This window comes from Abramis brama (assembly GCF_963993115.1).
Source record: "Abramis brama genome assembly, chromosome: 13".
Lineage (NCBI taxonomy): Eukaryota > Metazoa > Chordata > Actinopteri > Cypriniformes > Leuciscidae > Abramis > Abramis brama.
In genome coordinates, this window is record NC_139975.1 from 11,680,398 (window position 1) to 11,694,628 (window position 14,231).

The 14,231-nt window shown below is 39.0% G+C and overlaps 1 protein-coding gene across 1 annotated transcript; it reads right to left on the reverse strand.

Annotated features, from left to right (window-relative positions):
- Positions 1-1,296: 1,296 nt before the first annotated feature.
- Positions 1,297-13,930, reverse strand: rab11fip5b (RAB11 family interacting protein 5b (class I)). Its single transcript, XM_084132622.1, has 7 exons — positions 13,236-13,930; positions 9,689-10,194; positions 9,580-9,606; positions 8,903-9,455; positions 5,060-7,279; positions 3,522-3,666; positions 1,297-3,164 (listed from the first exon to the last, which is right to left on the reverse strand). Exons 1-7 carry the CDS (start codon positions 13,613-13,615, stop codon positions 2,904-2,906), a joined length of 4,092 nt encoding a protein of 1,363 aa, XP_083988748.1. The 5' UTR covers positions 13,616-13,930; the 3' UTR covers positions 1,297-2,903.
- Between the last annotated feature and the right edge of the window lie 301 nt (positions 13,931-14,231).

The window sequence follows — 14,231 nt, forward strand, 5'->3', positions numbered from 1 at the left end:
ATCAGAAAATTAATATTTCTTGAATAATTGTAACTATTCAAAAGATACAATTAGGAAACCTGTAATGATAAATGACGCCACCTGGCTGACAGCATTTAAGATAAGAGTGTGGTTGGTTGGGAACTTGGGACATTGCATGTAATAGAATGATTAATCATTCAGAGCAGATCTAATGAATTATCTCCAAATGTCATGCATGCTGTGCATATATTACAGAGCCACGGCCACCATAGATTTTGTAAGGAGAAATGTATTCAGAACAATATTCAAATGATTCGTAAAATATTATATTTTTTCCACCCCCAGTCCTATATATTAGGATTATGTAACAAAAAGGTCACTGAAGAAGCAGAAGAGAGAGAGAGAGAGAGAGAGAAAAAATTCACTAGTCAGTTAACTGATATAAAAATTCTAACAGTATTGAATAGTTGCAATTAATCATAGCATATCTCTTGAATAATTTTATACATTCAAGAGATTTTTTATTTATGGTTCATATACTTCATTTTAACAAACCATATCATATATAATCAGACAAATCTGTGTTAAAATTCATATTTTATGATTCCCGTCTGCACACATTTTTATGGGAAACGCTGCTGTGAGAATTCAGTTAACTGTAAAATCTAATCTATGTAAAATCCATAATAATGTACTTTTTTTTAAAAAGTTTTTAATTTAGGCCTAATACACAAAATAAAAAAGGGATAGTTCACCCAAAAATGAAAATTCTGTCATCATTTACTAGCCCTTATGTTGTTCCAATAATGTATGAGTTTCTTTCTTCTGTTGAACATAACAAAATATATTTTGAAGAATGTTGGTAACAGACAGTTGATGGTAGCCATTGACTTCCATAGTATTTTTTTTTTTTCTACTATGGAAGTCAATGGCTACCCTCAACTGTTTGATTATTTCTTCAAAATATCTTCTTTTTAGTTCAACAGAAGAAAGAAACTCATACAGGTTTGGACAACATAAGGGTGAGTAAATGATGACAGAATTTTCATTTTGGGGTGAACAATCCCTTTCAGCACGAAGTACAATAAATCATCTTAAAAGCGCAGTAGTGCCACCCAGTGGCAATCAAATAAAGCACTACCGTTGATGTGATGTGGATGTGGATGTGCATCATGAGCCCAAGTAGAACCATTGCCACGAATGGTCTCTACAATCAACTTAGCTCTCGATGCTTTTGACAAACGCAAGCCTGAAGATTAAGCTTAAATCTCTTAGACATATACAGGTCTTTATACAGGTCTCTTCCGTAAAGAACTCAAACCAAAAGACACCAAATGATTTTATAACTTTATTTTCAAATAACTTTGAAAATGAAGCTGTTTGAAATAATTAGCAATAAATAAAACAAAATAAGAAAATACAAATGTGAATGTATGTTGTAAAAAAAATCCAGAGGCACATTGCAATATGGTGATTAAAAAGCAAAATGAAATCAACAACAATCTAGAATCACAGTGCTACATGTTTCTTTCCACGAACACACAGGGGAACACTGAGGGCTGTGTAACTAGAACTAAAAATGTTTATTTTCAGGATGCGTTGTTACAAATACAAATTTTAATGCATTGAGTCAACAAAACCAACTGTAACCCTGTACTTTCTTTAAGTCCAATACTGAGACATAGAACTGATGATCTTGTGTGACAAAATCTCACATAGTTTTCATCAGAAGAATAAATGAGGAAACACTGAATACTGAATAAAAAAAACACACACACTGTAACCTTAAAAACAGAACAAAAACAATGGTATAAGACACCATCGGAATGAATATCAGAAAAAAAGCCACAACAACACAATGAAGTTACAATGCAATACAACATAAACAACAGATCTTTTTTTACTTAAAAATAAACATTGCTTTCGTGGTTTAGAAAGCTTAGGCATTTGCATATCACTAAATTCGCTACTTTAGCAATGATCAAAGTATTCAGCAGTGCTAAGGCTTTATGAATATATTTTATGTAGCATATATCATCTTAAGCTACAGCTTAGCAGTTTGTTTTATTGCATAGCTTACATGTTTGCAGAAACAATCTCTGCTTTTGTGCTTGATGGAAGTGAGCATGCACTGATATCAGCAGCTTCAATGAGGCAAAGCTGACTGGCTCAAGCACAACGATTCTGCATAATGCGCATTAAGGTGCTTTTAAAGCTATCAAGAAGTAATATTTATTTACATGTACAGAATATTTTTGAAAGCAATATTTTACATCAACTTTGACACAAGGTGTATTAGGCTACATATGTATTAAATATTACTAATGTTTTTAAATCTCTTGATCCATACTGAACAGTGTAACATATTCGTTTCAATACAATGTGCAGTCAAATAAACAATATTTTCTGGCGATTTGGACACGTTTGGAGGACTGAAAGATAGATAAGAAGTTTCAGTTTTTTTTAGTATAATTTTATTATTCTATTTTACTTCCAATTATGGGTGTTAAAGTGATATTTAAAGAAGTCAGTTATTATAGTCAGTGGTTTTTTTTTAGATTGTTTTGTGGATTTTCGTAACTTTCGTGAGACATTTTCTTATGTTTAATATGTATAACATTTTGGTATACTGATGCGTCAAGATCCCAGATCTTCTTATTCCTTATTATGAAAATTAGCATATTCATGAACAGGAAGACATATTTAGGAAGAATCAATTAATATTGCAGATCCTTATTTTTATTTTTTTACTTTAAACCACTGCCTTGTGCTCATAATGACTAGTAGTATGCTAAACGCCAATGACTGTGGATTTGGAAGTCCAGTAAAAAGCATGCAAAGCTTTATCGTGTCTACGTGAATTTGGCAGTTTTGAAATTTAATGGAGCATCACAAATGGCTTTAGATCAATAGTGTATTCAGGACGGAGCGGGTCACCGTAGTCATTTTGGTCTTGCGCGTACCTGCAGCAAGGTGGGCGTCTGTTCCATAATGCGCACCAGCAGCTTGTCAATGTAATCCTCCAGGTCTCTGACCTGAACCTTCATCTTCTTCAGTTCGGCCTCACGCTTCTCCAATAACGCCTCCTGCACCTCAGTTTCAGCTCGCTGCTTCTTGACGTCCATTTCCTGCTGAAGCAGCAGAGAAATCAGCTCCATGTTGGTCATGTTCTGATACTGAGCCCGGGCCTCAATCAGAGCCAACTGCACAAGACACAGAAACACAGTCATGTTTACGAGAGAAAGACAGTAATGTTATGTAGAGCATAATGAACTAAAACTACTTCATTAAGTGTTTCAGCTGGTTTTTGATCACTTGTGCGTTCTTTCATTATCTTCACAGTGGACTAAGCACAAGTCCATATACATTTTACTGAGACCCAAAACAACCTCTCAGATCAATATGCTTTTTTTTTAATCAGTGAAATCTGTTGAGTAGAAGGGACATTTTGGGTGTTATTAGATAAAAACTTAAAAGGTACTATTAAGGCATCTAATAATAGGTTATTAGATAAAACTTGTTAGGTTAAAATCACCTTTACTTCATTAAACTTTCAGTACCTGGTTTTGCTCATCCTCAGCAGTGGTTGCTGGTGCAGATCTTCCAGGGTTGATGGTGGACTTGAGTTTTTCCAGAACCGAGCGGCTTTCGGGTTTCTTCTCTCCCTGGACAGTCGTGTTGGTTAAGGGTTTCACTGGGTGAGGGCTGTACGGCGGTGCAAAAAGGAGATAAATTAAGTATTTATGTAGACCTTGGGACTTCAGCATGGTTTAACTGGTACTCTGTTGGCATCTTATACTTTCAACTATTTTTCTAAATCTCGTGTTTTTTGCTTATCAACTTCCTGGTGAGTTGGTGAGTATAGCACAAGCAATAGCGAAAAGTTGAAGCAGCAATTGTTAAAAGTAACATATACTTTAGACAAAAACTTGTCCAATGACATATGTTCCAGAATCATGTGCCAATTTGTCTGGTGTTTGCTGAGTGGTACTGTATATAGATATTGTACTATCTTTAAAAAAAAAAAAGAAAAAAAAAAAGACAGGAGCTGATTGTTGTAGAATCATGTTTGCAATGGCAATTTTTTAAACCATTTCATCACTCAGTTGCTCTGTCATAGCTCAGAAAGACTTAATGCTCCCAGTTTTATTTCATTTAAGCACCAACTTGTTTGGAGAGTTAATAAAACCTTTTTTTTTTAAATGAATAAAACCGTTAAAATTCCTTTTCGTAAATTTAAATAAAGCTGGAATAAATCAAAATATAAATATAAGATGAAAGACTAACTTATAAAACTTAAAATTAGAAATTAGAAAGTACTAAAATGACTAAAGCCAAAATTTAAATAAATAAATTAAAGCTATATAGAAATATAAAGCACTAACAAAAATCACAAACTTCAGCTTAAATTAAAATAAAAAAAATGAAAAATATAAAAGTCCTTTGAAGACATCTTGGCAAATCTGAGCACTAAGACTTTGTTGAGGTAATTTCTAAAAGGAGACATGAGATTACTGGATTTTAGTAGATTTTAGTAGAAGATTTTTTAGAAGTATAAGGAAAAAAAAGAATGTCTCAAGCAATTTAATATCAACGCTGTCAAGGAGAAGCACTTCAGATATTAAAGATATCTCATTTACAATTTTTGTCTCAGGGTACTAACAAACTAAAAAACATAATGATACTACATCTCACATCATCAAACCTCTCATAAAAACTTGATGCATACAATACAACTCTGTCATCTAACTTTAGACTATATTTATGGTAAGTTTAGTTACCTCTACAAGGAAAGATGTGTTGCGGTGTGTCCACCAAAACAGAAAGAAGACTGAATAAAGCAACAGAAAAGCAAAGATGAAAAATGAAATGACTAAAGGTAACACAGCATGAGCAAACCAGGAGGAAACATAATAAGAGATGGTGCACATTTGTCAAAGTCCAAATCATAGCTGTGAGCGCCAAAACAAAGTTTGTTCTAGGCCAACATATGTGAGAGCATTTATGAGCCTGTCCTAGTGCAACTGTGAGAGAGAATGAATTCATTTCTCAGGTGAGAGCAGAGGTGAGTGCGCTTTTAAAGGCAGTGAGGTCTCACCTGCTCTCCTCATGGGGCAGGAGGACGTTTGCTGGCTGTGTCTCCTCAGGTGAGAGGGAGAGCGGTGCATCAACGTGGGACTGGGCTGTGGAGGAGCATGTGGGACCCATGCTGAGCATCTCGTTTGGGGGCTTTGCCGGAAGGGAAGGGTCAAGGCGGAGACAGGAATTAGTACCAGCTAATGGGGTGGGTGAAGAGGAAAGATCATGCAAAATGAGGTCTGATGCAGGATTATTAGAGCCTGGGAGCGAGTCGGCACAGGAGACAGTTTTGGGTGAGCTTGTGGTTGAGCGTGGTCTGATGCGGGCTGATCTGACTTCTGTTGTATAGGGGCTTCTGGAATTTCTTGGAGCTACTCTAGCATGAAAGTCCTCAAAGCTGATTTGTTCATCCAACGTCGAACAAGATCCCTTGACCTCATTGTTCTTTGAGAAACAGACTTCAGAGTTTAGGTTGCCTTCTGTTAAATTAACATTAGGCTCCTCATCATGCGTAGTGAGCAAGATGCAACTGTCTTCCACCATCTCTGGTTGGATTTGCGTTGTCACAGTGTTGTCATTGCTTGAGAATGCTTGAGTGATCACAGTGAAGTCGTTTCTGAGGAGAACATCAGCCACGCCTTGAGAGTCACAGTTAAACTTTGAAGCAGTGTTTTGGTGTTCACAAGAGTCGACTTTTTGTCCTCCCAGTCCTTCACAAGATCTCTCAAAAGGTGATGAGCAATGGTTGTGGTTTTGTGAGTCAGACAAATGTGATGTGCTATCATTATGAGTGTTCCTTGGTGAAAACATTTTCAACTCTGATGCCATTCTGCACAATATATCTTCAGGTAAGCCTGGTGAGCACCTGGGAAGTGAGGAACCGTTGCCAGAGTGCAAATGTGAAGAAACTTTGGATGCTTCACCTTTATTAATTTCAAAAGGTGGTTGCAAGTCCGACTGTGAACTTTCAGAATCAATGAAAGCAAACTCAGAAGTAATATCTGTATTGTTGTTCGAATCTCTTGGGGAGAGGGTCAACAAACCAATGCCATTGGTTTTAGTCTGTAGTTGCTCACTGGAGACCTTTACTTCACAGGACAGTTCTGAATCGTGTTTGGGTTGGGTCTGAGGTGAACTGCAAAGTGATTCAGTCACTGTGGTTTCCCAATCAGACGGAAAACAAAGTGTTTCAGGTACCGTGTTCTCGCATTCAGAGCTTCCAAGTGCATCTTCACCAAAACCATTTGGAGAGCCACAAGCGTTGTTTGTAGGGAAATCTTGCTCTGTTGCTTCCCCAACCATGAATTGGTTCAGTTTGATATCACTGTTCAACTCCGCTTCCATCTTGTTATACCCTACTGAAGAAATGTGATGCAACGCTTTATCTGAACATACAATTTGAGAGCTCCTCTTCAAGTCTCCGTCTCTCACACGCTGAAGGGAGGCAAAGTCAGTCTGGGAGAGAAAGCAAGCCTCTTTCTGCACAGCCAGCTCCTGGGCTCTATCCAACCAGCTGTCCATGGTGATCACTTGAGTTCTCATGGGTTTACGTGGTGGTAGAGGAGGCAGATCCCATGGCTTTGAAATACCCATATCAACTTCATCAACTCTTAAACCAATTGCTTTATCATTTACAAACACCATCTGGTTTGTATTTGGTTCCTGTGAAAGAAACGGTGCTGATGGAGGTCTAGTTGGAGTTCCACTTGGTGTTCCACTTGGTGATTTGAGACGGCTTGAGGCAAATGCTTCAAAATCATCCCATTCCCCAGCCCTCTCAGACAGAGAGTGCTTCGGATTAATATTTGAGTTTGCTTCTGGGGTCTCAGGCATAATGGTCGGAAGAGACCTCTGCCTGGACATACTCCTGGGTCTTTCCCGCTTTATTGCGGACATTTTGTTCGACACTCCATTACGGAGGGGACTGGATCCGACTGGATAGTGATAAAAACTGGAATTTAGAGAACAGTAACCAGCAGTTGGAGACGTCAGTGCTTCCTCGGCTATAAGATCCTCAAAAAAAGGGTTTTGCTGTAGTCGTGTGAGGAAAGGGTTGGAGGGAGAGATGGAAGGGGGTGTTGGGGAAGAGTGGGTGAATGGGTTGGTGTGATTGCCACTAGGGGGAGACACCAAGCCAGTAGTGCAACTGAGGGGAAGAGAGCATGGGGGCTGACTGGGGGAGCAAGGGATCTGACAGGGGGTGTCTGAGCTGCTCTCTACCTTAGGAGAGACTCCCAGCCTGTGGAGGGAAGGCACAAGTAGTCCTCTTAGTCATAGTGTGTAATGGGCCATATCATCAAACTATGGGTGAGGGGAGAGAGACAGTTCTTCTCTATTACAGAGACACCTGTTAATAGAAGAAGAACTGTCTTTGGATTCAAATTCGTTCATGTTTTGTTCCGGAAGTGTCTGGCATGTTTTGACCAGCTTGCAAACTGTGTTCCTACATAAATACTGTTGGTTTAGCTGGAACAATTGAAAAAGAGCAATAGGGGTGGGAAAAGGTGTTTTCTTTCATCCTAAAATCTTTAATTAGGGGTGGCTGATTTAATCAGTAGACACGATAAACCGGTAGAAATGTGACAATTGCACATTTTGGATTATCATCTCCATCGCTCATTTGATGTTGCATCATAACGATTTTAAACCATTTATATAATTCAATTGGGTATTTGTGTTTTGACAGATGGTTTTCTGTGCACACATAAAGCCATCGGTCACACAGCATAAGTAACAAATTCAGAACTTTTTCGTGGTTTATTGTGCTTAAAGTTGTCAAAATGAATGACTGTCTTTGATGAGTATTTTGGTAAACATAGTCGGTTGTGTCTTAAGCGAACATAACAGTTGGGAGAAAATCAGATGTGTATAGGTCTTAAAGCTCTTACAGCCTACTGTAATACACTTGCTGCTGTATGTGTCCTTAATGTTAATCAAATAACAAAAATAAAATAAAAAATAAAATAAAATTAAGAATCAGTACACATTTAATTTATACTGTGAAGACTATGCAGTGTTTTATTTCACATTTGATGACTTTATTCAGTTTCTGTATTTCTTACTTCTATTAGAAAGACCTACCTGAACCTAAAAAAAAAGCACTGTTTATATCATGTGTAGCTTTGTTCTACTGTAGAACTTATTTTATTACTGACTGTTAACTTGTCTTCAGCAATCTTGAGAACTTTTGACTTATGTTAGACAAGTTTTGTGTATTAGTTTAATATTTTCGTAACAACCTTTCTTCCAGCAAAAATAACTATATATTAAAATGACTCCTATTGTGATATGTGTCATAACGCCCCACCCCTAACTCTAACTAATCAACGTAAAACAGGTGTGAACTATAAGAAAATGATTTGATGTGTTGAAAAAAAAACATGCTGCAGAACAAAAAGATGAAATTACTGAAACGTGAAATAAAATCAATTTAATATAAGTGGACATTTCTTTAAAAAAAGAAAGAAAATAGCTGATGATTTTGAATGCTTCAACAAATTTATGGAACTTGACAATTTTTTTGGATGAAAACACACACATTAACAAGCCCTTCTTTGAAGAATGTCTTGACCTATGTTCTGCAAACCAAGAGCAATATAAAGGAATGAAATGGAAAAAGCTTCTGCAGTAACTGTTGCATCAGCAAATTCAAACAGCTCTTTTTTCTAAGAATACTCTCTGAGGACCAAAATGCAGGCTGACATTCAAAGCCATTCCCTTAAAAACAAAGTATCCCTTTTGAAGAACGCCTGACAGTCAAATACAGATCATGGTGAGCGACTATTGATGATATTGATACATGTGCAAAGTCAGACATCTTTTGTACTGTAACATAAAACCTAGTAGCCGTGCTTTCACTCACCTTGGCTTGTTCTGCGAGTCACCGGTGCCAAACCATCCTCTGCGTCTGCCCTCAAGAGGAGCAGAAGCCTGGCTCTGCTCCGGCTTGGCTGGGAGAGAGTCACTCCTCCCGCTAGAAAACAGAGTTTTCCTCAGCTTTTTCCCTTTATCCACCACTTCCACGGGTCCAGCGGCCTGCACTGGCTTCCCCTCTGGAGTGCCGGCCCCTTGGGTCTGACTCTGAGCTCCATCCATCTCCCCGTCCTCCTTCTTAGTCTTTTCAATGGACCAGCGTCTCCCATCGCTCTTCTGCGAGTCCTCGCCACGTCGGGTCAGGTTCTGGAGAGAGCGAGAAAGGGGTGCGCATTTCTCCAGCAGGGAGAGCTTGGCCGGGATGGTGCTTGGACTCTTGGGGCTGGCAGGCTCGGATGAGTAGATATGGGTACCGTTGATGCAGAGGGTTGATTTGGAGAGCGCCATGCTCTGACCTTTTAGGTTTTCCACGGCAGGGATAAGATGAGGAACACCCGTGATCTTACTGGCTTCATCGCTGTGTGCACGCTTGTGGGTCATCACTTTAAAGACACAAATCACAGAATTTAGATCGGTTGGTGTCGACCAGACATTTGAGGAGTGTTTGAAAGATGTCTCAAAGGGATAGTTCACCCCAAAAGGAAAATTCTGTCTTAATTTACTCACCTCCATGTCGTTCCAAATTTATTTCATCTGTGAAACACAAAAGAAGAGAAACGCATAGATCATCTTTGGCCACACAATGAAAGTAAATGCTGTCAAATAGCTGACTGACCTTTTATCCCTGCTTCAGTGTCCATACGGAAGGGCTCCATCACTCTGCTGCTGTAGACAGGTGTTCTGGACAGCTCTACTGGGGCGAATGGATCCCCAGCGGACGATGCCATGCTGCTGTCCGAAGCCAATGACGAACAGGACCGTGTGTCTGAATTCTTGCGTAGTTTCCCTTTAAAGAAGAAGTCTTTCACCTTGCTCCGGTGTTCATCGAGCACCTCTTCCTCGCCTGGATCATCGGGTCCACCATCTCCTGCAAACGGAGGACCTACAGACCCTGATATGGCGGCGTAGCGGCCGGGTAAAATGGCAGAGGAGGACTCCAAATCTCCTCGCTTTTTTCCTGTGACGCGGTCCTTCAGTTTTCCAAATGCAGAACGAGGCTTGTCCTTTACGGTCAAGTCGTACATACTAGCGGTCATGTTGTTGCGGGTGAACTGGATGGTGACCTGCAGCTCTCCCCGCTCCTTCTCCTTTCGACCAGCCTTGGAGTGCAGCTTGAACCACCTTAAGAATAGAAAAAAAAAAAAAAAAAAAATCTAAAATCTAAAAGCTAATTTATATTATCTAATGCGCACTTAAAAGTAATGTTTAAAAACGCTATTTTAATAAATAAATTTACTAGAAAATTATTATTAAAAATGACTGTTTTAATTTATTTAGACAAAATATTATAGAATTGTTATACTGGTAATTTATCAGTTATTGATCATTAGATGAAAATCAATATCAGAGAGAATTTTAATTTTGGTGCATCTCTACTCTTCTTTTAATGGTTATGATAAACATAAATATGAATCTCATAAAGACTGTCAAGAACATATCCAGATTATAAACCTTTTTTTTAGTAAAATCAAACTGAAACCCATTTTATAATAATTTTAAATTGTATGATTTGTGACATTATTTTAATGATGTGACATTATTAAAATATATTACAGTACAAAACAGTTTTTTAAAATTGAAATAATACTTAAATACAGTCAAAACAGCAATATTGTGATGAAATAAAAGCAGCCTTGGTGAGCATAAGAGACATCTTTCAAAAACATTTTAAAAATCTTACTGACCCCAAACGTTTGAATAGTGTTTTTTGTCCATTGATTTAAAAGGTAAAAAAACAACAATTTGGGGCTGAACTTTTACACTTAAAACGATGCTCTCACTGATGGCCTCATCTTTTATAACATCGGCTTACAATTTCCTGCACCACACTGAAGCAAACTGCTATGACCTATACAGGAGTGCAAACACAAGCGGGGGCCTCTTGAACGAATGTTACTGCATTAGGATAGTGCCGTCCCTTTGTCTCACAGAGAACCAGTGGTGAAACTATTTCCTCCATTTCCGGTACACCACAGAGCACCTCATGTGCGCACACGTGCAGAGAGCCAAGACAAACGCCTTAAACCAGGAGACGGCAGAAGAGAGAGAAAGAGAGGGAGAAAGAGGTGCAACTCCAAGCTCAATTAAATCCAGATGTGCAGAACAGCCTCACGCCTACAATTACATGTGATGATTGAGATTCACAATAGTGTGTGCAGAGATGGACCTGAAATGATGAGAGGCCTACATGGCAGTGCAAACAGTAACTAGAAAATGAAAGTTCGTCAAGATAAATATTGAATGTTGACATGACGAATTCATTTGCTATGCTGTTACTAGACAAATCCAGTCACCTGACCTTAGCAGTGTGGTGTTAGAGGTGGTTGCAGGAGGAGGTCTTTAAGAAAGTTGCATGCAATAGTTGCAATCAAGATTCTTGGTCAATAGAGTTGAGAACCTGATATTGATTAGTTAGATTGTTATCCTATATTAAAATAGCTCATTTAAATACTTTCAAGTCATCCTGTGGTCCCCGAAGATGAGATCCACTGTTGTAAATGGCTGCAAGGACAACAGCCAAGAATTGTTGCAGCATGTTTTGCACAGGCTAAAAAATAAAAAATAAAATCAAATTGTTATTTTAATTTTCTTCCAACACCTTTGCAGATCAGGAACTATTAAAACCAGTAACATGCTTATACTGAGAAGAAACAAATATACTAAAATTCTTATTACAATTTGGTACTTACTAACATCTTGGTGGTGTTTTTTAATTAAATCAGTTTTGTTAGTTAGTTGCACATCGTGTGAATTTGAGAGTTGAATGGTGGACGTGAGGATAAAGGAAGGCGTATCAAATATGAAAATAACAATGTTATTGTTGCTCAGCATGGCTCAGTGACTTCCTCCCTCACTTGTTTATAGAGGTTTTAGCCAAGAGGCCCCCACCTACCTCATCTCTACCTCCTCTCCCATGACAAATTATTTACTCCTAATGACGGCACTGCTAGACATGTAGTTAAACTTCATGTGGAAGCTTTTAAACAAGAGATATATTCAAATAAAATGAACATTGAAAAAAGACCAAGATTCCAGAAAGGTTACGTCTGTTGGACTGCAGTGAAATGCGTGTTTGTTGAGCTTCAGTTGGACTCTGTGACCATTCTGACACACACTGGTACTACCCTGTGTGCAGGCATGACTCTGTGCCAGCACTGATGAGGACTAGACACAGCATGCCCCTCCAAGTATGTTGCTGTTGTTGTGTCTGTAAAAACATATCCCATTACTCTGGAATTCAAAACAGTGTTGGTTTTGCACTTCCCATAGATTGCTTGTGTGGCTTTGACCACCATGCATGCGTTTAATATTGCATGTGACATCAGTAATTTAGGTTAGGTTTTGGTGGCAGGCCAAAGAATCTTCCTGCTGTTTTATTATGTTGCAAATGCGAATGTCTGTCCAACTGGGAAATGGGTGCACAGAAATTCTTCCATCCAAAATCACAGGCTCACGGTTTTGGCATGACTGTGTCAAATATCCCAGGACTATATCAACTGAAAAACAAGTAAAGCTCCTATGCTTTAAAAGTACATTCAATTACATGAATTTGTAAGGCTATAATAACCATAAAGACAGAACTTAAGGGTACAGGTTTTTTTTTTTTTTTTTTTTTTTACAAATAGGCCTACTCTTTCATGCGGTCATGTGGGAATGATGGTGAAGCAGTAAAACAACACTAAAATGGCATGCTTATTTTAACATGTACCCAGTAATCAGTGTAATTATAGTATCATTGAGATACTATTATTGTTTTTATCAATATTTTGAATTCATCTTTATGTTTCACACTTCCATTTTAATTTTGTTTATTTCATTTTTTTTTTTTTAAATGTGTCTATTTAGTTTTTATTCATTTTTATTTCAGCTTGAAGTGTAGTTATTTTAGTATATCAAAAAAAATTGGAATGTTTAAAATTTAGAAAATTTTAAAAGGGTTTTGGATACTTTTGTGCACTGGGAGAGACCAACTCGAAACAGCTAAGACGAGCAAACCATGTAACATTGGAATATCGTGTAAATACCTTGGCACGTGAATATGGTAATCATGCAGTACTATGGTAACTGATGCCACTGTACCATGGTACTGACACAGTGCAAAAGTCTTAAGAGGCCCTCAACCAAGAGGCCCATTAATTGATCCTATAATTAGCTCTACTCACTCATTTCTAGGACACATTCCTTCCTGGAAAACTTTGTCGAGAGGAACAATAGTTTGTCCGAGAAACACGTCCAGCCCGATCAACACTCTATGCATCACGCTGAGCACCAGGTTGCTGCTCCCGGGCGGGTACGCGCTCGTCCCTCCCGCCTCCAGCAGCCCAGGCTGGAGCTCAAACGAGCACTCCTCGTTCCACTGCGGCTCCTCAGCCTTCTCCACCAGGCCGGTGGTGTACTTCTCCTTGCCGACCTGGATGATAGTGTAAACATAGCGGCTGCCTTGCTTGCCCTTCGACCGCAGACCCCTCGCGCGAAGCACGGTCACGTTGACATGCGTCGGGACCCATCTCTGATCATCGTCGTCCAGGCTGATAAGAGGCATCCCGGTGCAGTTGGAGACGCAGTTGTTTGGGCTAATCCAACAGAATGACACTTGCGCATTGGATAACTATGCTCTGCCCGCGCCCTTGCGCCTGTCCGCCGCCCGAAGTTGCAGAAAGAGAAATCGCTGCATTATCATTCAGCTCGATTCAAAAAGACGATCACAATCGCAACGCTGATGATAATAAATAGTCTATATAATCCCTCGCGAGACAAACCACACCAATTTACTTTAGTGGGCGTTGTGGACCCTCGCTCGGCGTCACCGCCACAAGATTTTGACAACTCACTGCGCTGCTGCTGCGCGGCCCGCCCTCCAACATTTTGTGGGGGCTCCGCAATAAAGCGTCCAGCAGAATTAAAGAGAAAGGCAGCTCAAATCCGTGATGGAATGGTTCATATCAGAACATAATGAATAATCTTGCAGAGATGACTAGTTTGAGCTCTACCTTGACTTGGAATCAGAGAGCACGCCAGAATGTGAGAAAACGTAACTGAGAAACGCTGAAGCAGCTCCAATGTGGCGTTTATCTTCCGTGCAAGAGTTTTGAATGAATCCTTTCGGTGAGCGAATCGGTTATTTGAACAAATATTTTATTTTTTATTCTCTTAACTCG